Here is a 25568-nt window from a genome sequence, read left to right as displayed (position 1 = left end):
GTCCCCTTTATAACATGCAAAGCTCTACATAATTCTGGTCCAAAATACTTGGTGAATAGGATCAAGCTATCAGGAGGTGGAAGAGTCTCTAGAAGTGCTAAATCCCTCATACTAGAACCAGTCAGAATAAAAAAAAAAGGAAGGCTCAAGACCACAGTTTCTTTGGACATGCTCCAAAATTGTAGAACTCCCTTCCACCCTCAACAAGAACAATTACCTCTTTAGGGCTGTTCAGGAAGGAAGTTAAAGCCTCACTACTAGAAAAACATGTGACAAAAGAGAAATCGTCTGAAATCAGCATCCACCAGATTCGATACTGAATACTACTGTTTTTGCCAGAACTTTGAACTCTATACATGAGAACTCTGGTGAAACTGTTATTTACCATATGCGATATTGTATACGATCGTATTATACCTGACACTTTGAACTCTATATACAGCGTATCTTAAGGGGCAGATTTACAACTTCTGGTGCATCTCTGCTAATCAGCAGAGATGTGCGAGAAACAGTTGCGACACGCCAAACCACCTGTGCGCCACCACTGATGCGCCGCATTGATGGGCAGATGCGTGTCGCATCCCCCTGCGGAAAGGCGGCGCATTGCTGGAATCGCATAGCAAGCGAGACGCAGCTCCAGCACGACTCGGGGTGCCCCTATGCCTAACATGCTGCGTCAATCCTGCTTCATGCAGGCGCAGGGTTTAGACGCCGCATGGCATGGTAGATTTCACTCAGCCACTTTTCCGAGGCGTTCGTGCGCCGGAACGCCCCCCTCCCCCCCCGTGACGGAACGCCCACATGTGACGCAAGGCTTGACAACGTGACGCATCTCCCTAGATGCGTCATATTTTAAATACCCCGCAGCATGCCGCTGGCTTTGCACCGCCGCTGCGTCACAAAAGTGACGCAACAGTGGCGCAAATCTGGTGTACAGGGCTTGTAAATCTGCCCCTATGTGTCTAAGGTCTTTACTGTTACACAGCCCTAATCAGCTTTCCTTGTACAGTGCTCTGATACCGTGATGGTCATGTTTGCGCTTTCTACAACAGTATAAATAAAATAAAAAAATTGAATAAACAGATGAAACTTGATGATTGGTACTTGAGCCCAGTGCTTCAAATTGTGGGATGCACTGAACACATCCTTGTGGCAACGCCTGCTATTTAGGAAACACCAGAGAGTGTGCCTCTTCATACAAACCTCTGACAGCCTGTAGGGTGCAATGGGGTTGGTGACTTGGAGACCCAGTATAGAAGGCCAGCTCCACAGTACTGATGGGTCTAACTCTGTGTTGCCAGTATCCATGCATGTTTGTTCTTCCATTTATCTGACTCATCTCGACTAATTTGAATTTTAACAATGTCGTATCATTCTATAACCTTTTTCAAATGCTTTCTAGTTATTGAAAACCTCCAAAAACAACAGATATACACATTTTACTTTTGGAACAAGGTATTCTGAAGTGCTGGAAGGACAACATGTTTGGGGCTGTATAAAAAAAATCAAGTCAATAACAAGGATTCACCCTGGTGTCTTTATCCTTCAGTTATGATATAGGTACCATCAACGCTTCGGCTGAAGGAGTCAACATCAAGACCCAGCTCCAACTATCAAAGGATGTGGCTGGCCGGCTCAAAATTTCGAATATCACTTGTGATGCCTCCATCGCCAAAATGCAGGCCGGCTTCAGCGGTACCCTGAAGTATGTATCAATAGCGGTGACCAAGCACCAGCAATACATCTTATTGCTCATATTTCTTCTTCATTAAAGAGCATTGTACAGGACACATTTTGTTTCTACCACAAATTATATAGGTTAGGATAAACAACGCAGCACTCATACAGGTCAGTATTTAAATTGGGGCACAGGAGTGTGTACAGGAGGAAATTATGTCCTTTGTCAGCAGGCTAGCCTTTGGTAACAGAAGAACACACACAAGGAGGGCAGCCTCTAAGTAAATGATGAGGGCACCGAGCTTGGAGACCTGCTGTTAGAGCGCATAGTGACATAACAGAATTTACATAGCAGCATTTCGGGTGGGGCGGGTTATCATGGAGTGTGGCCATCAACCGTCTGAAGGAACCAATTGAGCATGGGCCATCAAGGCAAGCATGTAGGGTGCAGCTCTACATAAAGGCTCTGTTTGGGAGTTGCATGGTACTGGGGCCATTTTATAATCCTACAGGTTCCATGTGGTAAAACCCCCCCTGCATCATTGCAATTTACGAGTAAACGCACAAGGAATGAGGAATAAGCATGTGGGACCGTTTTATACAGCTGTGCATCCCCCATGCCCTATTCAATGCATTTTTACCACATACATTTAACACCTTCTTTGAGCAGCTGCTAAATCTGTGCAGGGGCTGGTGTGTGAGATGGGGACGAGGTAGAAGGTTAGGGTGTAACGAAGGGAGGAGTAGAGTTTTTCTTTAAAAAAAAAAAAAGTAATGAGACTTGCAAGCCGCAGCCAAAGTCTTATGTGATTTAACTGAATGCAAAAATCGCACCAGGTTCTTCTACATCAGGTAAATCTGATGTGGAAAAACTGAACCAGTAGTAATCGGGCAAAGCAAAATGAGTCCATGCAAGCATGCATTAATTTAGTTCCACATGGCGTGTAACCCGACAGAAAGTAAGAACATTGAACTGATGGGGAAGAGATTGATAAGAGATCATTTAGAACAGTCTTAAGAAGTAAAATTAGGGTATCATATGTCCCAGCCTCTAGAACGAAGGTGGTCAGCATTCAGTGCTTAGGATTTGGACATAAGCAGAGAGAATGTATTCTAGAATAAGCATAGTGTCAAAGGCTTGGATATTACATTTCAAAATGTATACACACACTGGACCAAAGTTAGATCTGAGCCCTGATCTATCATCAGGGAATACAACGGGCCTCTAGGGTATGTAAGGAAAGCTGCAGCAGGACAGGTTATAGGTAGCAGGTGGTGTAATGGAAGGCATCTGCAGACAAAGCTAAGCCAGTGGTGATAAGGTAACAGTGCAGGTTCAGTCTAAGAGAAGCCACAATCAAATGTAAGATATCAACAAATCAATGCATGACAGTTCTAATCACATACAAGCCATTTACTTACACTTTTTGAGTAATTTACACTTTTGATATGTTTACTACCTTTTGGCTGTTCACAAAATCCAAGTGTAAATTTACTCCCAAAGTGCAGCCTAATTGTTTTCACCAAATTAAAGGGCCTGGGGCCATACACTTTTAAGTAATCTGCAGTGTTGAGTAAATTCACTACTTTATGGCTATTCAAAAGATCAGAGTGTAAGTTACACTTTTGGAGTAAATTTACTCTCAGATTTGGTGAACAGCCAAAAAGAGGTAAACTTATTCAAATGAGTGAACTACTCTAAAGTGTATAGGATCCAGGCCCTTCAATTTGGAGGTGAATTGTGAATAAAACTTGTGGATAAAATGTACACTCAAATGTTGTGAATAGCCAAAAAGTAGTAAACTTATGCAAAAGTGCTAATTTCTCAAAAATGCAAATTACCTTTGAGGATCAGGCTGGGGTGCACTATCAATTTTGTGACCATACTATCTAAACAAAGAGCCTGGGGAACACCATTAGATTTCCATCAATAGAAACAATGTGTGGTACACTGTTGTGCACAAATTAAAGGACCACAAAGCATGACACAACAGTTTGTTTTCTTTACAGGACAGTTTATAATCTCCTGGCGTCTTTCATCACCACAGGGATGCGATTTCTGCTAAACAAGCAGGTACGTTTTCACCTCACTATTTAGATGTTTTACAACACTTGTCAATTGATATCTGGTTTTAACAAGAGAGTAACATATGAAGATGGTACCCCCAACAAGTCAGCAATAAAATCCAATGCTGTTACACCAGTTCAAGACACAGTCTACTCTACTTTCTATGTGTGCAACATATCATGAGGCAAAATATATCTTTTGCATATGTTGGTCTGGAATTGGTTGGAGACCTGAGCGAGGGAAATGTTGGATGGGTGCAAGGGTTGGATTGGGAGTGATGTTCAGCACTGAGGAGGAAAAAAATGAATGCATCCTAAGAAGGCAGGGGAAGCATTCGGTGGGTAGGGCATTTGTTCTGGCTGCCAGTCACGCCCTGTCTCCAACCCTTGCATCATATGGCTGAAGCTTAGCCATAAGCAATGTAATGAGAAAGCAGAGTCAGAGGGAGCACAGTTAATGACAATAAGAGTATGTGCTACATCTACAACACCAACTATCCTTTGCTAAAGAGCTAGGGAACGGTTATTTAGCCTGGCAGCTAAGATACCGGCATTGTGTATGTCTGTTTCCGCTGTTTGCGCTAGTGTCTGGGGGCCAGCAGGATACATCCAGTTCAAGTTAATGTGTGCCTGATTTAGAGGCAGCGTCTTTTTAAACCATCTTTTATACTGTTTTTATTGTGCACTTGAATATTACCTGCTCAGTTGTGTGCCCGGTCTGAACTTCATTCTCGTCCCCGTTCCGCCGCGGCGTGTGCCGTTTGTTGTGGAGGGACAAGGAATACCGGAGGAATCGGTAAAGCCCTGATTGGCCAGCGTCATCTCTTGGCCACGCCTCCCTCCACATTTAAAGATCTGTGTGGCGCGGACGCGTGCAGCGGCTCGCCAAAGGCAAGCCCGTCTGCGCCCGTCCGCGCCCGTCCGCGCCAGACCGCTGCCTGCTGCCCAGAACTCTGCCTGAGACCCGCTGCATGAGAAATATAGATGGTGAGGTAAACGATGCTATAATGTTAACTTATACTAGCGGGGAATTAAAGAGGTGGAATCCAGGTAGAGCCGTTAAGTCACACTCGAGCTCCCAGCCAACACAGTCACCTACACTCCCTGGGAAGCTCCCCCTATGGGAGATACCTAGAAACCTCCCCACATCCATCATAAAGGGTAGTACAGAGACCGGATTGCTAATAAGCTTGCCAACGTCACCAGTTAGGAATGCTCCCGTAGAAGGTGCGAATATTACTGCACTCTAACTTAATGCTCGTTCTATACCCAATCATGCCACGCAGGTATGGAGCCTACTCGAGGCAGACAAACCGGAACTCTGCTTCCTTACAGAAACCTGGCTCCATAGCTTGGCGGCCTCAGACATAGTGGCTGCCTTTCCTTCTGAATATTTTGTTACAAGGCTGGACAGGGTGGGAAAAAGGGGGGGTGGCTTAGCAATAGCAGCCAGATCCCCCATTAAGATCAAGCTACTAGAATCTCTGTCCAGTCCCACACTCGAAATCATGATTGTGAACATACAGCTTTCCCGTGTGGATAATTGGCGAGTTGCACTAGTGTATAGGCCTCCGGGCGCCAAAACAGGTTTTGTTAACCAACTGTTAGAAATAATGCTCTAACCACGGAGAATTTTATTTTATTAGGCGATTTTAATTACCATGCAGAGCTTTCCGTAGATCCAGAGACATGCCTTCTAATAAGGACTATGGAAAGCTTGGGCCTGTCTCAGCGAGTCAGCGGCCCTACTCATTGTGCGGGCCACACTCTTGATTTAATTTTTACTAGTTCCCCTAGATTAAGCATTGTTTATCCCCTCCCAATGATCTGGACGGATCATTACCTTTTAAAGCTTAATCTCCCAAGTAAGATTCCGACCATTCCTGTGAGTGGCACAAGAGTGCGGATCCGCCCATGGCGGAAACTTAATCCGGAAGCATTTTTAGTGCATTTTAAGCATGTAAACAATTCGGCTCTTCCATTAGGGCAAAGGGTAGATAATCTCCCACGGTATTCTGAAACATCGGCTGTGAGAGATTGGTGTCCGAGGAGGGGCACTGGGTTGGATTGAGGATTATCTCACAGGCCGCCTCACCACCGTTCGAGTCGACTCCCTGGCTGCCCGTAGTCGCCCGGTCACAGTAGGCGTGCCTCAAGGCTCGATTTTGAGCCCGCTGCTTTTTAATCTGTACTTGACACCTCTGGCTAAAATAATAAAATCTTTTGGCTTTGGAACGGTGTCATATGCAGACTCTGGACCAAAAAAGTATTCAAAATTAAAGGTCTAAGGATGTCTGAGATTTAGTATAAAAGGGAATTACTATCCATATCCACTTTAACAAGACCATAAAAAATATCAAATTAGTCAATTGCTGTGTAGGGCTTCAGCTCCCCATTCAAAAATTAAAGATTAAAACAAATCTATCATATATATATATATATATATCTCCACTAAAAAACTAACAGTCACAGTGACATAGTTAGGAAATAGCATTAAAACACCTGAGAAATTCACTGAAAAACCAAAGGTTACAGGGACGTTATAATTAGGTTAAGGAATTAAAAATACTTAAGAAATTCACTGGAAAAAACAACGGTTACGGGGACGTTTTAGTTAGGCTCAGATTTTACACACACAAAACCATAGAAATTTTGCAGTTTTAGTTACCTGAGCTAACAATAACTTACGGCCTGTAATGCACTGCTTACGACCTCATATATTACATCACTCATGACATGGTCAGTGACATCAGTTAAGACATCATCCAGTGAGTGTGCTTCATAAACGTTTCTGAGACTTAAACATATACACCCACATGCATCATTGTAGGATTTTGCATTTCCTAAATTGCGAAAATTAAGGAATCGCAATTTAGGAATTGCAAAATCCTATGCATCAAGAAATCCTAAAATTTGTTAGGATTTCTTAATTTTCGGAATTTGCGATTCCTTAATTGCGAATCGCAATTAAGGAATGGCATTACATTGATTCCTATGGGCCTAGAGGCCCATAGGAATCAATGCCGTTTTGCATTTTTTTTAATTGGAACTCGCAATTTGTGGATGCATTGCAAGGGTGCAGAGGGGGGTCCAAAGGACCCCCCCCCTGCACCCCTGAAATGTATTTTAAAGTGCATGTTTCACACACACATGTCCTAAGGACATGTGTGTCTGTAACATGAAAGTTTAAAAAATGCATTTTTTTGCTTTTTTAAAGATTTTCGCAAATTAACACGGGGGTCAACATTGTATTAATTTGCACTTCCTATTTCAAAATTCGCATTTTAAAAAAAATTGATGCATTGCATTTAAGGAATCGCACAAATGCGATTCCTTAAATGCATTCGCATTTTTAGGAAATGCAAAAAAAAGCGAATTTTGAAACATTGTTTCATGCATCCCAAAAACGTATTTAGGAAGCGCAAACGGCCGAATTTACCGATTCGCACCGTTTGCACTTCCTAAATAGGTTGATGCATGTGCCCGATAGACTAAGCTGAGATACGAGTTAAATTATTATTCCTTCTGTATTACTAACAAGTGATACTATTTCTAACATGGGTCATCTGATCTATAATCCTGGTTATAAAGCGGGTGTACAATTTATCACTGAACTAGCCTCTACAATGACATGTCCCCTGCTAATGTATCCGCATGGTAGTGCTTTGCGACAGTCTAAGCTGTTCATTGAGACTTCACTCCAAAGTGATGGCTGAGTATAGTTTCTGTTTTTTGACATACTGACCAGTTTCATAAGTCCTCTCTCCTTTGTGATGAAAGACTGTATTAGTAAATTGCAATACATTCATCTGTTCACTAAGACTTTTCTCTATAATGATGGCTCAGTTAAGTAGACATTTACAACAGACTCGCCCCCCTGCTCACACCTTTCTCCAGGATGAAGAATAATTTTACAAGTGGTTTTTCACATAGTGGCCTGTCCACTAAGACCTCTATACTGGTTGTACGTTGTAGTGGTTTGTGTAGATGTGACATTTGCACTAAAACCTTTTTACAGGTTCACAAATGGTGTTGTGGTTTCTAATAGACTAGCCTATACAGAAAGATGGTTTACTTTGGTCATTAGTATTTAGAATAGTGATTTAGAAAAGACTGGACTATCTGCTGAGAACAGTCTCATACTTGATATGTTTGTGTAGTAGTTGATAAGGTTACAGTGAGCTCTGTGCTATAAGTCTCTCGCCTCTGTCGTCTTCTTTAAAAAACAAATTTATGATCTTTTATGAAGTATATTGAAGTTTACTTTGCTGGATGATGTCATCAGTGAAGTTATTTGAGATGTCAACAGTGGTATCACTGACTGTCATGAGTGATATAATATGTGAAATCATAAGCAGTGCATTGCAGGGGCGTAGGTTATAGTTCGCTCAGGTAGCTATAACTGCAGAATTTCTATGGCTTGGTTTTGTGTGTGTAATTTCTGAGCCTAACTATAACATCCCTGTAAACTTTGTTTTTTTCAGTGAATTTCTACGTTTTTTAAAAATTCTATATCTTAACGTTGGGTTTTTTCCAGTAAATTTCTACTTTTTTGAATGCTATTTCCTATCTATAACACCCCTGTAGCCCTTGTCTTTAGGGTATTTCAACGTTTTTAAAAATATAAACTGTACTACAATTTCACCTATAAGTTCAATTTAGTAATAAACATTTTTACAAGTTTATAAATACATTTTATTAACACATTTATTCTTATTATGCATTATAAAAGCACAAATCAACGTAACTTATGTAAACTTTTTACAAATGCGAAACAGCCAGTCTCTCTTTTATTAATTTATTTTATGGATCTGCGGATCTGCCGTAATACCACTATGAATTTCTCCACCCATCCACATTGCAAACCATACCCTAAATCAGTTGTTTCGGTTTCACATCTCTCTGGAGACAGTCTCAAAGCGCAGCTCCACTGTATTTTTGCCTTGTCTTCAAAAGAAGAGAGTCTCATAGTTAAGATGTCTTCTGCTGAAGATAGAAGAAAATGTACAGAATAGGACAAAGAAGAAAAAGACTTACCACCTCTAAAGTATTCCTCCGTTTAGAAATATTTCTCCATCCCTGTAAGTGCGCTTGACAGTGTGTGATGGGTGGGTGGGTGTATGACTGGGTGTGTTAAGTGGCTGTGTGGGTCTCTCAGTTATGTATGAGTGGCTGTGTGGATCTGAGTGGGTGTGTGAGTGCTTCTTGGCGTCTCAGTGGATGGTGTGTGTGTGTGTGACTGACTGTAGAGGTGTGTGAGTGGATGGATGTGTGAGTGCGTATGTGAGAGAGTGTGTGTGAGTCTGTGAATGGGTGTATGTTTTTTAATTGGGGTCTGGATCCATGTATCCATCACGCATGCACATGGGGACTACGGTGGATCAGCAGATTCTCACACGCAAAAAAGAAAAGATTTTTGGACAAATTCTTGCCCATGAGGGGTCCCTCACAGATTCCCTCCATCAGTCCCCTGGGGTCAGGATGCCTCTATCCTGACCCCTTATATCCTTTTTAGATTTAATTCCCCCCCCCCCCCCCTGGGAACTGTGTCCCAATTGACACTTTGCTGGCCAAGCTACATAAAGGTATGTCCTTATGGTTGCATCTGTATATAGCACATAAGTTGTTGGCCATCATTTGACAAAAAGGGATGCCAATTCTCCCAACAGATTCAGTTTGTATTCATGCCCAAAGTTAAGCAAACTGCCAGAACTACCGAATCGTCACCATAAGGAATTGCGAAGGTATGTTGGTTGTTTTTGAAAAGCAGTATCACCACACACACAATTGTTCAAAAGAAAGTGTTCACAACATTGGCAGGTACGTGCACAGGTGTCAGTAAAGGGCACAAGAAATAGCAAGAAGGATCTGGTCTAATGAGTGATAGTTTGTTCTATTTGTATTGTAGATTAGCCCAATGTGTTGTGAGTAAGATGCCCTGATGAGAGCCCATTGAGAATCCGTTAGGCTTGAAACGTGTCAGCAATTTGCTATTAAGTTAGCAAAAGTGGATAAAATATCAAAGGAAATAGTATTGATTCAGGAATGAATTTGGACTGAATTATAAGAACGCTTAATGATATCTAATTGAGCCATTGTTTGATTATATATGGCACATTGGTTTTTGTGATGTATTTATGTTGATGTAGAGTAACATTTAATTTTGTGTTTGTCAAAAAGTGTTGGTCTTGTACATTGTCATAAGTATTATGTAAATTGTCATGTATGTAAATATGTATTTGGTATTTTTTATGTGTTCCATGCGAAGGATATAAGGTCCTTTCACAAAAGAGTTGATAAAAATAGAGTGAATAAATAACACAATCACCAAAAGAATATAGTGTGGTTGTTGTAAAAATATTATAGATACGGCCGCCCGAGGTACGACTAGGTTTACGAGGATGGAGGGATGCTGAGCTAAAGGTATACAGGCCCCTCCACCCAGGCGGACCATGGGGCATAGTACTGCTGTATACTAAATACTACTGATTCATCCTAAACCATACTACGGATTCATCCTAAACCGTATGTATACAAGTAAGATACACACATTAGGTGTGGCTTTATCTAATTGTAAACCACATTACAGGTTCTCATTCGGAGTGGCAAACATGAGGCTGGTCCTCGTGTTGTCCTGAAGAAAAGGTGTAGGGGACACCTTGAAACATGTTGACGAGATAGCTAGTTTTTTTTACCACATTGACGTTCTAATTCCTACATCTAACCCCCCTTTTATTATACCAACTAGAATCAAGAATAAATGTGTAGGCTTACTAACTAGGTATTTTTAAAACTCACACTTTAAACACCACACCACCATACACCGCACCACACATAGTTTCACCAAAAGTGCTCCTACGTATCCTTCGCAAGTCGCAGCACTCCCCAAGCAGTAGATGCTTGGGAAGCCCCAATGATGAAGCATGCCACCTAAGGGCAACCTCTGGTGAGTGAGGGGACTATAGAAAATAATTTTCTTTTCCAAGCAAGTCCTCCAAATTGGAAAGACCTGCTCCTTCCCTTTCTGACGGGCTAGGTTCTCACGAACCATGGAGTATGGATTATAGTATGGTAAAAATATTATATAAATAATAAGGACACCAGGTTTTCTTCTTTTTTTGTATTTATAAGGCCCTACCTGGGTCCTGTCTTTTGGGCCTAACCCCTTTGTGTATTCAACCAATTGACACAACGGCAGTCGCAACTTTTCTGTCAGGTTGTGGCCAGCCAATCACTGTATTAATGTTGGCACATGGATCTGCAGATCCACCACAGTCGAGGTGCATCTCTATGTATACACACACAAATCTTTTTTCTTTAAGAACTCCAAATTAAAAAAGTAACTCTTTCTGGACCAAGATCTAGTCTTTGCCAAATATGGTGTAATTCCGTTCAGCGGTTTGCGCTTTAGTCATGTCTAAAATCCCCATGAGAACATGCAGGGGGAAAACACAATTTGGGCCCCCTCCCCCTTTACGGATCACCTCAAAACTTTTCAGACAGCAGCTGAGGTGAGTGGCAAACTAGTTTTGAAAATTTTATGAAGATTTCTTAATCAGCACCAAAGATTTTATCACAAAAAACCCACTTTTCCTATAATAACTAAGTCCTAACTATAAGTACCTACTTGTGACTGCCAGATATTAATATATATATATAAATAACCTACTGGCGATAGCCAGTAGGTATATATAGTTAGGATTGTTTTCCATAGGGAAATCGCAACATTCTATTGGGAATAACTTTGGCGCCGGTTGAGGAATCTTCCTGAAATGTTCCTTAACTTTGCCTCGCGGCGCTCCGGTCCGTCCCTGAAAGTTTGGGGGGGATTCGTCAAGCGGGGGCCGAGATAAAAGGGGGGTCCCAAAACGTGTTTTCCCCATGTTAATTTCCATAGGCCGGTTGGACTCACTTTTAGCCCGAACGGCTGAATGGTTTTCCACCAAACTTGGCAAAATTGTAGGGACTGGTAGCCCGATGTGCCTTTGCTATGTCTCAAGATATGTGCTCCATTGGTTTTTACGAAAATTATCTTTGAAAAAATATATATTGGGCTACATTGGGCTCTATATATGTTAGAGCCCAAATGTAGCCCAATGTAGCCCAAAGATGGCCACCAGAGACAAAAAAAAAAATGTAGCCCAAATATCAGCCAGATGTAGCCCAACTATAGCCCAATGACAGAATGTCCCAGAGTGTTCTAAAGAACAACTAGAGCGCTAACAGTCTTACTTATGACAAAAGTATGGCACACCTCAAGTCATCTTGATTGGAATAAAGTGTTAACACTTAAAACATTTAATTTGCAAAGGAACAAAATGAGGGGGTTCATTTTGCCATAGAAATTATGATTAGTGCTGAAGAAAGAAAAATTAGGGCACATTTTGAGTGACTTCTCAAATCCTCTTATATTTCATTAAAAAAATTCTGATATGCAGTCTCCCAAGATGGCCACCAGAGACAAAAGAGCCTGTGCTTAAAAACTCTGTTAGCAAAGCAGGCATTTGAGATTTAAAAAACGTTTTAATATATAAAAACGTTATCCGCTAATAGAATTAGCATTTAAAAAACCTTGCGAATTCAATGAAAAAACCATAGGTTTCAGGCCTTATATAGTTAGGAATTAGCATTTAAAAAACCTTTGAAATTCACTGAAAAAACCATAGGTTTCAGGCCTTATATAGTTAGGAATTAGCATTTAAAAAACCCTTGCAAATTCACTGAAAAAACCATAGGTTTCAGGCCTTATATAGTTAGGAATTAGCATTTAAAAAAACCTTTGAAATTCACTGAAAAAACCATAGGTTTCAGGCCTTATATAGTTAGGAATTAGCATTTAAAAAACCTTGCAAATTCACTGAAAAAACCATAGGTTTCAGGCCTTATATAGTTAGGAATTAGCATTTAAAAAACCTTTGAAATTCACTGAAAAAAACCATAGGTTTCAGGAGTTATATAGTTAGGAATTAGCTTTTAAAAAACCTTTGAAATTCACTCAAAAAACTATAAATTTTAGTGGTGTTATAGTTAGCTGGACATTTTACTCATACAAAACCATTGAAATTGCTCCTATATAGTTAGTTGTACTAACTATATTTCGCGCACCCGCAATCCACTGCTGATGATGTTACATATTAGATCATTCATGACATGGTCAGTGACATCACCGATGACATCTCAAATGACATCACTGATGACATCACTGATGACATCATCCACGTGACAATCACATATACCTTTTCATACACTATTACAATTTTTCATCACTCTTTGTAAAATACAGAGTATCATATTTAAATCCATTGTCACAGCAATACAAGTATCTAAAAATCCACTCAGTGATTCATAGATGTATACACACATCTAATCACTTACCTATGGATTCACTCATACATGCTGTCAATGAACAATAGAACACTATCAAAAATATACATCTATATCGACATTAAACAACAGCACGCATCCTATTCACATATGAAGTCATCCTACTCACTTATGCACACAATGGATCATACTTACATATTTACTTAGCAAAACACTTATACAAACGCCACTTCTTCTATTCATTTAGATAGTAAGTCATACTTAGTGAATTATAAAATCATTATTACAAGTATACAGTTATCCATACAGTCACTCACACAATCATTGTGTCTTATGTATCCTTATTTATATACAACAACTGACACATACACTGCCTTTTATTTTTCTAGTTTGTTGGACCTGTACCATTGAGAAATATATTTGCTCATCACCACACCCATAAAGATATTCACTCACCCAAATTACTGTTAGAACATGTAGTTTTAACTTCATATATCTACTGAATCAACTATTCACACATCTTTGGACAGTCACACACCCCCCAACGAACCACACACACTTTCACACTCCCATACAAATACTCAGTTAACTAATCAATAACTAATATACTTTCACATAGCTAGTAACCAACTGTAGAATCAGTTTACACAACAACTGACAAAGTGTTACAGATATTCACACTATTTAGTCACTATCCACTATATTTAGTGAGACATTATAAATTGGTCAAGTAAACAGTCAATTACACTGCTACTAAATCCTCCATCCAAATATTTATTTATATATATCCACTTATTCTTCAATGCAAATTGCTATATATATAATGCATATTTAAATAACGAAGCAAACCACATTCACTGGATGATGTCATCAGTGATGTCATTTGAGATGTCATCAGTGATGTCACTGATCATGTCATGAATGATCTAATATGTGACATCATCAGCAGTGGATTGCGGGTGCGCAAAATATAGTTAGTACAACTAACTATATAGGAGCAATTTCAATGGTTTTGTATGAGTAAAATGTCCAACTAACTATAACACCACTAAAATTTATAGTTTTTTGAGTGAATTTCAAAGGTTTTTTAAAAGCTAATTCCTAACTATATAACTCCTGAAACCTATGGTTTTTTCAGTGAATATATATAATATACTAGCAGCACGTCCCAACGTTGTCCGGGGATGAAATGTTATGTGTGTAATGTTTCACAGCATTTTTTTATATGTGCCTCCTTAGCTGTCCCGTATTTGCATCTCCTTAGTTCTGTGTGCGTCCTCAGTTTTAAGTTTTTCGGCTTTTGTGTGTGCAAGTGCGTTGTGTTGGATGTTAATGTGACCGTGCCCCTTCACTTTGTAATGTTTTTGGAAGGTGTTTGTCTGGTTCTGCATGCAGTGTTAGTAAGTGCTTTGTTTATATGTGGGTTGTTAGGAGGCCCGTATTTGCAGCTCCTTCGTTGTGTGTGCGTCCTCAGCTTTAAGCAGTGTCCGGGGTGATTCCGTGTTTGCGAGGGCTGGTTTGAGGCCCGCGCATTGTCTTTCACGTTAACGTGTGTACACAGAGTGCCCTGCGTGATCCTGTGCTTGCGAGGGCTGTTTTGAAGACCCGTCTGAGCTCCAAAGTCCAAGTAAATTGTGAAGTGTCTTTGATCGTATTGTACGCTGCCTGCCTTCCGTGTCCACTGGAGCCGTTGGAGGGTGAAAGTCGCGGTCAGTGAATGTTGCGCTTGTGCGGGCCTTTATTATTTTTCTTCCTGCAGCCACTTGTGAGAAATGTAACGTAACAAAATGAGTGACTGTTTATTTTGTTAGTGTAAATTGTAGGCAGTATGTGAAGGATCCGTTAATGCGTCGCAGCTTGTTGTTTGGAGAGGTACATGTGAGAAGTGATCAGAACGGCAAGGCGGAGATTGAATGTTTCCGCAAGCCGCGCCCCTGTTTTTTTACTTAATTGTAGAGCAACCCCCTATGACCACGCTGATGCCTAAAAAGTTAGTGGCGCACTATATATCAGTAATTTCGCGTCATGAAAACGGCAAGGTGGAGCGTGAATGTGCGCTCACATTCCTGGCGCAAGCCGCGCCCCTTTTTATTATTATGTAGTTTTTTCCCCATATGACAACGCTAACGCTTATGCCCACAAAGGTTGGTTCGCACTATATATGATTAACGGTGCCTGATGCAGCACAGCTTGTTTTAAAGTTGGAGTGTGAATGGGCTTGCACATTACTTCTGAAAGGCGCGCTAGTGAAGTACGCGGCCATTTTTTTTATTTGTGGCACGCCCCTCTGACAATGCTGTTCTGCCACGCCCCTCTGAGAACGGTGCACGCCCACAAACTAATAATGTGAAGTGAAGTTTGACACACCCACGACCACAACCACACCATGCCTACGCCAACGCCCAAGTGGAGTTTGACACGCCCACGCCAACGCCCACAACGGACTACTTTACCCCTAAGGTTCTTTGACCTTTCTAATGTATATGGTGGCCAGCTGTATAGCCTATGTCCATCTGCTGCAACTACCCTTTACAATAGTGTATTGGGTGTTGTGATTGGTGCTGTACTTCTTGAGTTTACCCGCCTCAAAGGTTTCAGCTCGCTCTTTATAATAGTAGTATATATATAAAATAAACTTTGGACACGGACCTCCCGGTATGTGCAATTTTAATTAAATTTGCAGAACCAGTCGCATGATGTTTCGGCTCCGTGCATATATATATATTTTCACTCGAACTCCCGTCCCAAGTACAAAATAGGCACCGGCACTGCCCAGGTTCGTAATTTGAAACTCCAATATTTTTTCTAGCAAGAATACGGCTACGGTGGCAAGACACGTTTCGGCAGTCTCAGCTGCATATATATGATAAAAAACGATTTATTTTTTCTATACAAACTCAACTTACACTACACAATCATTAGAAATTCAGAAGTTATACTTGGAGCTTAAATTGATAATTTACACACCATCTTAAAATTACTATAAGGCGCACACTTCAATGCCAACCGTTGTCACCTCACTCGCCATGCTACATGAACTATAACTCTCCATTCTACTGCGCACTGTTTTCTCACAAATGATGTCATTTGAGATGTTATACATGTTGGTATGAATGCTGGGATTTCACATGGTATAAATGATGTAATGTGAAGGGTATAACAAGTTCATGGGGTTGGTGCCAGTTATAGTTAATGTAATGTGGAGAGTGAGGTGATAACACTGGGTTCAGAGGTGCATGGCTTTTAGTAATTTGAAGGTAGTATGTAAATTATAAATTTAATTTATAACTTTAGAATTTCTAATGTTTGGGTTTGTATTGAAAGAATAAATAACGTTTTCCTAACTATAACTTATCACTAACCTTTGGCTTTTTAATTGAACTTCAATGGTTTTTATTTTTTAATAAAAATGTGTTTCCAATCGTAGTGTAACTTGCCGTTTATTAGTGTGTCATTAATTGGAGTGTTGTACAGTAGAATTTAAGAGAGTGCGGTTTAGTGTAGTAATGTAGATTGGAGTATTGTTTGGTGGAATAAAGTACAGTGGAGTACACTGGAGTGGGGTATCTTACAGTGAAGTACAGTCATACAGTGGAGTAGGTTGGTGTGTCTTATAGGGAAGTGGAGTATCAGAGTGGAGTGGCGTGTTGTACAGTGGAACTGAGTGGAGTAGAGTGGAATGTCGTACAGTAGAAAAGGGTGTTGTAAACTGTCAGAGTGGAGTATAGTGTTGTAGAGGAAAGTGAGAGAGAGGAGTAGGGTATAGTAGAGTGACGTTCAGTGGAGTATCAATGAGAAGTGTCATAGTACACTGGAGGAGAGTGTAATACAGTGGAGTGGCAAATTATATAATGGAGTGGCATGTCATAGAGCAGAGTAGAGTGTCATCTCGTTGAGTATTATAGAGTGTGCTACAGTGATGTACAGTGGAAGGGGCATTGAGTGAAGTAGAGTGGCATACAGTGTGTTATAGTCTTGTATACTGGAGTTGCATACAGTGGAGTATAGTGTTGCACATTGGGGAGGTGTACAGCACAGTATAATACTGTGTCATACAAAGGGATAAAGTGTAGTATAGAGGAGAACACTGCAGCAGGGTACAGTAGAATAAAGTGTCAGAGTAGAGTAGTGTGAAATGCAGTATACTGGAGTGGCATAACAGAGTTGAGTAAAGTGTTATTAATAGGAGTCGCTATTGTACAGTGCAGTGGTGTGTCGTACTATATTTGAAGGTGTTGCAGACTACAGGACAGTAGAGATGCATAAAGTGCAATGCAGTTTTCTAGAGTGGAGTGGTGTACAGTACAGTATTGTAGAGCTGTAGGAAGCTGGCTCTGTATATACTATACCAAAATGAGGTATGATGTGCACAGAGTCCAGTGGAACCCCAAAGGTAGACAGAGATAGAAAAAAAATAATACCCTACTCTCTATTTGTGGTAGTGTGGGCGACCAGTAAGGCTTTATCAGAGGGTAGTGTTAAGCCTTTATTGTACCAACTCCGGCAAGAAATGATTTCACACACAGAGACTAAACTCAGACCAATTTTCTTGTTATAAAAATATTATTTCGTTATTTTATTTCGAGACCCAAGCCTGACCTGGTGCTGGTAAGTGAAATAATACTTTGCAAGCTTTATGCAGTGAATTACAGATGAATACAGGTTCAAATGCAGTTGGTTGATTTACTGGTAAATCACCCGTTCACAATTACTTTTCAGTTACTTTATAGATTACTGTGCATGTAACTTCTTGAATTACTTTTTAAGTTACTTTTGCTAATCAGTGTGATATATCTAGATATCACACTGAGACATTTCCTAGACAAAAGGTAAGCAATTCAGTTTTTACACATATGCTGTTTTTCAAGGTTTCATACAAAGAAAAGCAGCCAATGCAATCCTATGGGAGGAAATTAAGTTATCAGTTTACAGGTAAGTACTTGTTGGTGGGAGTTAGGTTTCTGGGGTTAGAACCAGGGTTCCCCCAGGGGTAAGGATGCACTCTCTAAGCACCCGCAGCAACACTAGGGCGATTGGGTGCAGAGTGCTGAGGTCCAATGTTATCCAATGGGGGATAGGGGGCTTCCGGTTGGTGGCTGCTGACGAGCAGGCCACACGGTTGTGGGAACAAAGCTGCTGGTGTTAGGCTCAGCGGCACAGGTGCGGTCGGGTACAGGGTGCTGGTTTGACGCCGGGTGCCCTGTTGATTTCAATGGGGATACTCCGGTTGCAAAAAAAACTGCAGGCTTGGAGACTAAGATATTCTGGAGGCCAACACCAGTTGGAGAGGTAAGTGGAGATGCCTGGGGATTTGCTGGGACACCGTCGGTTGGGCCACTCAAGGCCGTGGGGCGTTGGGTTCAAGGGTGTCTTTAGGCATCAGGTTTTTCTTACCGTCTCCGGTCGCGGTTCAGGGTATCCTCCAGAAAGGGACTGCAGGCTTTCGGTTGTGACTTGAGGCAGGTCCAGGATCACCAGATCCCAGGTCAGGATCGCCGGGGAGACCTCCTTGTGATGTTGGGCCACTCGAACTAGGGCCGTGGGGGTCGGTTGCAAACTCCGATTTGGCCAGAGCCAGAATCTGTGGGTGAGCAAATCCAGTGCTCACGGGACACAAAGTCTTGGTTTGGGTAGGCAAGGTGGGTCCTCTGGGTTCTTGGGGGCTGCTGGCTGTAGGACATGCCGAGATTTCGCTGGAGCAAGTCAAGCTCGGGCAGGCCAGTAGGGCTGGTGCCAAGGCAGTTGGTATCCTCCTCTTCTTCTTCAGCACAGCTCTTAGGTCCTTCTTCTTTCTTCTCGTCTGAGAAGGCAAGGTTCAATATTTCCTTTAAATACTAGATTTAGGGGTGTTACAGGTAGGTACCAATGGGTCCCAGCCTTGAGGTGAGTACACCCCCTAATATGCCACCCTCTAGTGGGAGTGGGGCAAAAGCTTCACTCTGGTTGGCTGGGTCCCCCCATCTGCAAGAAGGAGGGGGCTGAGAGTTGTGCTTCACGTCACCTCCCCCACCTGAGGGGTAGGGTTGGCAAAGGTGGGCATTCCTCTCCTCCTAACTATGGTTTCCCGCCGATTCTCCTGCCCAAAGTGGGGGACATAACCGGCGGGGGTCAGTTGCTGGGAGCAGCAAATGGCTGGTGCAACTCACAAAGGCGGCAAGCCTTTGATGCTCCCCTTTTGTGGACCCTGGCCATCCTTGGGGAGGAGGCTTGGCACCTCGACCCAGGATGTGCATTGTTTCAGGAGCCCAAGAGCGGCAGACTCTCGACCCAAGGGTCCAGAAACATTTCTGGTGGTGGTAGCTGGTGATCAGCCACTCAGCCAGACCTAGAGTTAGGTCATTTTTCAGGGTGCATTTCTAAGATGCCCTTGGAGTGCAGTTTTCATTAAATCCCACACCGGCATCAGTGTGGGTTTAATGTGCTAAGAAGTTTGCTACCAAACTTCCCAGTTTTCAGCCATTATGGTGCTGTGGAGTTTGTAATGACAAACTCCGAGCACCATATAGTCTTTATGGCATTACTACACTTACAATGTCTAAGAATTGACTTAGACACTGTAAGGGTACAGGGCTCATGCACCTGTACCCTCATCACAGGTATGGTGCACCCAGCTAGAGGGGTGGCTTACCTATGCCAGGGTAGTGGCTTGTAGGCATGGCTCACAGGGATGTGTACTGAATATGGCCTGGTGCCAAAAGGCCACCAGGGCTCCAAACACGCACAATGAAAAAAATACTCCTTTTAAACAAACTGCAGTGTATTTATCACATGAGTTTCTTCAACCAAAGTTCAATACAAGAAAAAGATCAACAACCTAACAAGAGCGGAATATAGCACTCTACACGCACTGGCCAACAATAAAGAGATCATGATCCAAAAGGCAGATAAAGGCGGAAGCCTTGTGATAATGGACTTGGAATTTTACGTGAAGAAAGGCTCAGAACATGTGCAAGATGTAAATACTTATGCTAAACTGGACGAAGATCCTACGAATGCTATAGCCAAAAACCTTGATGGACTACTAGACAAATTCGAAGAACTCGGCTGGATAAACATCACAACCAAGCGTTACTTGAGGCAAATATACCCAAGAAGACCTAGGATATATTTTTTGCCAAAAGTGCATAAAGACTTGAAAGACCCCCCATTTAGACCGATAGTTTCGGGATGTGCCTCTATTTTCGAGAATCTGGGCATCTTCATTGATGCACACATGCAGTCCTTCATCAAAAAATGGCCGACTTATTTGGAAGACACCTCAGATTTCTTGCGAAGTCTTTCAACCATTGACACGACAGATACAGGAAATTGGACTCTATGTACAATCGATGTCACGGCTCTTTATACATCGATTCCTCACAAGGAAGGCTTAGAAGCAATTGAGTGGGCCTTACTCCTAGATGATAAGCCGGATGAGTTGAAATATTTAATTCTGCAGTTGCTAGAATTCTGTTTGTCTAACAGCTACTTCTCATGGGAAAGAGAGTATTACTTGCAGCTCACTGGGACAGCCATGGGCTTTCCAGGGGCCTGCATTTACGCGAACATTTTCATGGCAAAATTCGAGCTTGATTATATTCTGGAAGACAGCACTTGGCAGGCAGGCCTAGTGTATTATAAAAGGTACATAGATGATGTTTTCATCATATGGAAACGACCAGTTCTGGATTTAATCCAAAACATCAAAAGTTTGAATCTTGCCAATCCAAGGATACAATTCACGCACAATATCAGTAAGGAAGCCTTACCGTTTTTGGATGTCTGGGTTGCGCTCAGTGAGAATTCCATCATTACAACTCTTTACAAAAAGCCTACAGATAGAAACACCTCACTTCTGTATGGAAGCTTCCATCCTTTAAACCTTGTCAACAACTTACCGGTTTCACAATTCATGAGAATAAAAAGAATATCTTCTGACAAAACCAGCTGTGATAAGCATATTGAAGAACCAAAGCAACGTTATTTAGACAGAGGTTATCCGCGTAAACTATTGGATGCACATGTGAATCACATTAAGGCTATCCCAAGGGCAGACCTTTTGAAAAAAAGACCCAAAACTGAGAACAAAAGAATGGTATTTGTGTCTAAATACTCCACTGCTTCCAGAGACATAAAGCGTATTATCTTGAAACGATGGGAGATCATTCAAGTTGAGAAAGACTTTGGTAACTTATTCAGTGAAAGACCTTTGTTTGCTTATAAGAGAGCCCAGAATCTCAAAGAACTGCTCAATAAACCAAGTCACCATATGGACACCACCCAACAATCTGAAGTGTATAAAGGAACCACTCGCTGTTATAATTGCAAAAACTGCAACAATATAATACCGGGGAATGTCTTACTACACCCTCGCACAGGCGAAAAAATCCAATTAAGGCACAACACAACCTGCAATTCTGAATTTGTTGTATATTCAATCAAATGCCCATGTGGCCTTTTATATGTCGGCAAAACTGAGCGCAAATTGAAATTGCGACTGTCGGAACACAAGAGCCGCATAAGGAATAAGAACTACACATCACCACTCGCAAAACACTGGTGGGAAGCTGGCCACACTATCGCTCAACTAAGATTCCAGGTCATTGAACTACTCCCACAACGTTTGGGCTTGGATAACTCAAAGATCTTACTTCAGAAAGAGGCCTTCTGGATTCGCAAACTGCAAACACTGACCCCTTTTGGGCTTAATGACAAAATGGACATGGCATGTTTCCTTTAAAGCACACTTACTTGGGACCTTAGGGAAACTCCCACACGATGACCCACACTCATTATCCAACATTGACCATCATAACATGGCTAGAAATTCACAGGTTTAATGTCACGTATATTTCATTATATGATTGCCATTACCATCCAAATGTTGAGATTCAGTTTGTAAATAGGCAGGAATTGCTTGGCATAGATGGGAAAATGACTCCTTTTGTCGTGTTTATTTTTTTATTTTTTTATTCTTTCTCTTTCATTTTAATCTTTTCCCTTTTTTTCACTTCACCTCTCTTTCCCCTCACAAGTTTTTTTTTTTTTTTTTTTCACACTCGTTTTTGCGAAAACACCACTCAAAAATGGCCGACACCTTTTTGCTCCTAGTCCTATTTTCATGTTGGAGTTTCCAATAAACAGAGTAAAGGGACTCAATGAGTACCCGCGGTTTACTCGGCACATCTAGGATTGAGCAGATTTTCGCCAATATTTCGGCTGCAAATCGGTAAGAGTTAGAAACTTATTTTCTCGTTTTTGGTTACCAAAACGAGTGCACATTAGATTTAAGTAACACTCGTTCTCTTTATGTAGAGCGGACGTGTGTACCTCATATTACGAAGCGGGACTGGCAATACTAATCTCCCCGCAGGTAAGCAAATGTGCCTGCCTAAAGCGGCAAGAATGGCAGATAACCTTTGGCGATATATTCAGTTCCAACATTTCGATTTTATTGTTTTGTAGGCAACCCTGTTGACAAGATTGATTGTCTGGGGTTAGAATACACACATACCCCACAGGTAAATGCACGCTTTTCTTGGTTCAGCTCATGTTACCTTTTGTTCAGTATTATTGACAATCATACTTATAGATGTCCATTCGCGTTTTTCAGATTGGACATAATTTTCTATACTCAGGTGAGCTTTTGAATTGACTTGAAGTATGACACTTCTTTGACTGTCAGTTAACCATTCATGAACGCATAATTCCACTCGTTTTCCCATAGAACGTCAAAAAAGAGAACTACGCGCCCTGTCAACATTTTGGCAACGCGCAATATAACGATTACTAGGTAAGCCAGATGTAACAAAACGCAAGTCTTAGTGTATATACATTTTGTCCCCCTTGGCAACAAAAGTAATACGGTCTCCTTTCCTTTTTCTTTCCCTTTTCTTATACAGACCCCTGACGAAGGGGCAGGGCCCCGAAATGCATTGGGTTTTTGTTATGCTTTGATTATGTTCCATAGTTTCATTGATTGAACTAATGATGCTTTGATGTCCTGATTTACTGATGAAATTGATATGTTTGTAGTAAACAATGATTGTAAGAAAATGAACTTTGGTTGAAGAAACTCATGTGATAAATACACTGCAGTTTGTTTAAAAGGAGTATTTTTTTCATTGTGCGTGTTTGGAGCCCTGGTGGCCTTTTGGCACCAGGCCATATTCAGTTCATATCCACAGTGTGCAGGCACTAATCCCGACACAGCACATACACTGGTTTAAATTTGCACTAAGTTTGAATATTTGAGTGCAGCCCCCTTTCATACATTGTTATAGTTTCACTGCCACACGGGAGCTTGCACCATTGTACAATGTCGTTTGAATCTATAGCGGGAATTACAGACAACAGAGCGAATATTAGAGGTTACTCTGCAGAAGAAGCCTCTCAAATTTCCAAACTCATAAAGGAAACCAAAACTTTTGATACCCAAGGAGGATCAACCGCGCAACAGTTAAAACAACTTGAATATCTGGCACGACGTGAACTAAATCAACGTCTACATGCGTCCACACTAATTCAATACCATCGTGTGAGGCGGATCCCCAGGGGCCTACGACTAGCAATCAGACCTATGTTATACAGATTAAACAATAACCCGCAATTCATGGAGAAATGGTTTGAGATTCTCAACAAGTGTTCACTTGATCTTATATTGTTATTGGTAGAAGAACTGGCTAAGACAATCACTGATCTGGAGGAGGAAATCTTTAACGTTAAGAACGAATTGTCTAAAAGAATAGAGGATGAACCATGGAGTAAATTCCTTGAGGAACTTGAGATTAAACTTGACAAATATGGCAAGGAGCTGCAAGAGACTAAGTTGCGCAAATTCAAACGGGACACTATCGACTACAAGTTGAACGAAGCATATACATGGGCTGAAATTTACGCTAAGAGGCGCTACACAACCAGGAAACAACACACAGCGTCATCAGAAGAGAGCGGAGTGTCGGATAGTGACACCAGCGCTACTAGGCAACCCATGAGCAAGCAACAACAGTTTACATCTAAACAGCAAGAGTCGACACCGAACCAGCAAGACCAGGCAGAAACAGGAATAGGTGCGACAGCCTCCACATCCGACTCTTTTTTAGACAAGGACATTGCACCACCCAAACCTCCGGATATACCATCCACAACGAGCGACAGAAGACGCGACGAGGACAAGGCAAAGGAAAAGGAAAAGGAGGTAGAGAAGAAGAAACCAGGCCTAAGGAGCCAGACCAAAGCCTTGTAATTAATATTTCTAACTACCAACTAACAAAAGCAGAAGAACATCTACTTAACAAAGGTACATCTTTTGTCCACACCTACCATACCAATCTACTTGAGACTGAAATAGCCTTGTATAAATTTATGAGGGTCCTGAGGCTTAGACACTTTTTCACAGTGCTTAACCCCATTGAAAACGAAGACAGTACCTCCATTAAGTTCAAACCTAAAAGCACCTTTATGGCCCCAGTTTCTCATAAAAGCCTTGACACATTTGAGTTACTTGTCAAGATGGATTTGAATAAAGTTCAATACAAGAAAAAGATCAACAACCTAACAAGAGCGGAATATAGCACTCTACACGCACTGGCCAACAATAAAGAGATCATGATCCAAAAGGCAGATAAAGGCGGAAGCCTTGTGATAATGGACTTGGAATTTTACGTGAAGAAAGGCTCAGAACATGTGCAAGATGTAAATACTTATGCTAAACTGGACGAAGATCCTACGAATGCTATAGCCAAAAACCTTGATGGACTACTAGACAAATTCGAAGAACTCGGCTGGATAAACATCACAACCAAGCGTTACTTGAGGCAAATATACCCAAGAAGACCTAGGATATATTTTTTGCCAAAAGTGCATAAAGACTTGAAAGACCCCCCATTTAGACCGATAGTTTCGGGATGTGCCTCTATTTTCGAGAATCTGGGCATCTTCATTGATGCACACATGCAGTCCTTCATCAAAAAATGGCCGACTTATTTGGAAGACACCTCAGATTTCTTGCGAAGTCTTTCAACCATTGACACGACAGATACAGGAAATTGGACTCTATGTACAATCGATGTCACGGCTCTTTATACATCGATTCCTCACAAGGAAGGCTTAGAAGCAATTGAGTGGGCCTTACTCCTAGATGATAAGCCGGATGAGTTGAAATATTTAATTCTGCAGTTGCTAGAATTCTGTTTGTCTAACAGCTACTTCTCATGGGAAAGAGAGTATTACTTGCAGCTCACTGGGACAGCCATGGGCTTTCCAGGGGCCTGCATTTACGCGAACATTTTCATGGCAAAATTCGAGCTTGATTATATTCTGGATGACAGCACTTGGCAGGCAGGCCTAGTGTATTATAAAAGGTACATAGATGATGTTTTCATCATATGGAAACGACCAGTTCTGGATTTAATCCAAAACATCAAAAGTTTGAATCTTGCCAATCCAAGGATACAATTCACGCACAATATCAGTAAGGAAGCCTTACCGTTTTTGGATGTCTGGGTTGCGCTCAGTGAGAA

General features: G+C 41.4%; 1 protein-coding gene and 1 long non-coding RNA gene across 4 annotated transcripts in view; one reads left to right on the top strand and one right to left on the bottom strand.

The window, feature by feature from the left end:
* LOC144768328 (uncharacterized) overlaps positions 1-25568 on the bottom strand; it is a 106986-nt gene that overhangs the window by 9209 nt on the left and 72209 nt on the right. The window lies entirely within an intron of this gene.
* PLTP (phospholipid transfer protein) overlaps positions 1-25568 on the top strand; it is a 226440-nt gene that overhangs the window by 151328 nt on the left and 49544 nt on the right. For all 3 annotated transcript variants that reach the window (XM_078651904.1, XM_078651903.1, XM_078651905.1), the window contains 2 exons: positions 1550-1705; positions 3688-3751. In XM_078651904.1, coding sequence (XP_078508030.1) covers positions 1550-1705; positions 3688-3751 — 220 coding nt within the window. The remainder of the gene's footprint in view (positions 1-1549; positions 1706-3687; positions 3752-25568) is intronic.

This window comes from Lissotriton helveticus, chromosome 7 (assembly GCF_964261635.1).
Source record: "Lissotriton helveticus chromosome 7, aLisHel1.1, whole genome shotgun sequence".
Taxonomy (NCBI): Eukaryota; Metazoa; Chordata; class Amphibia; order Caudata; family Salamandridae; genus Lissotriton; species Lissotriton helveticus.
Note: the sequence above shows the minus strand (reverse complement) of the source record. Positions and strands in the feature narration are given on the sequence as shown.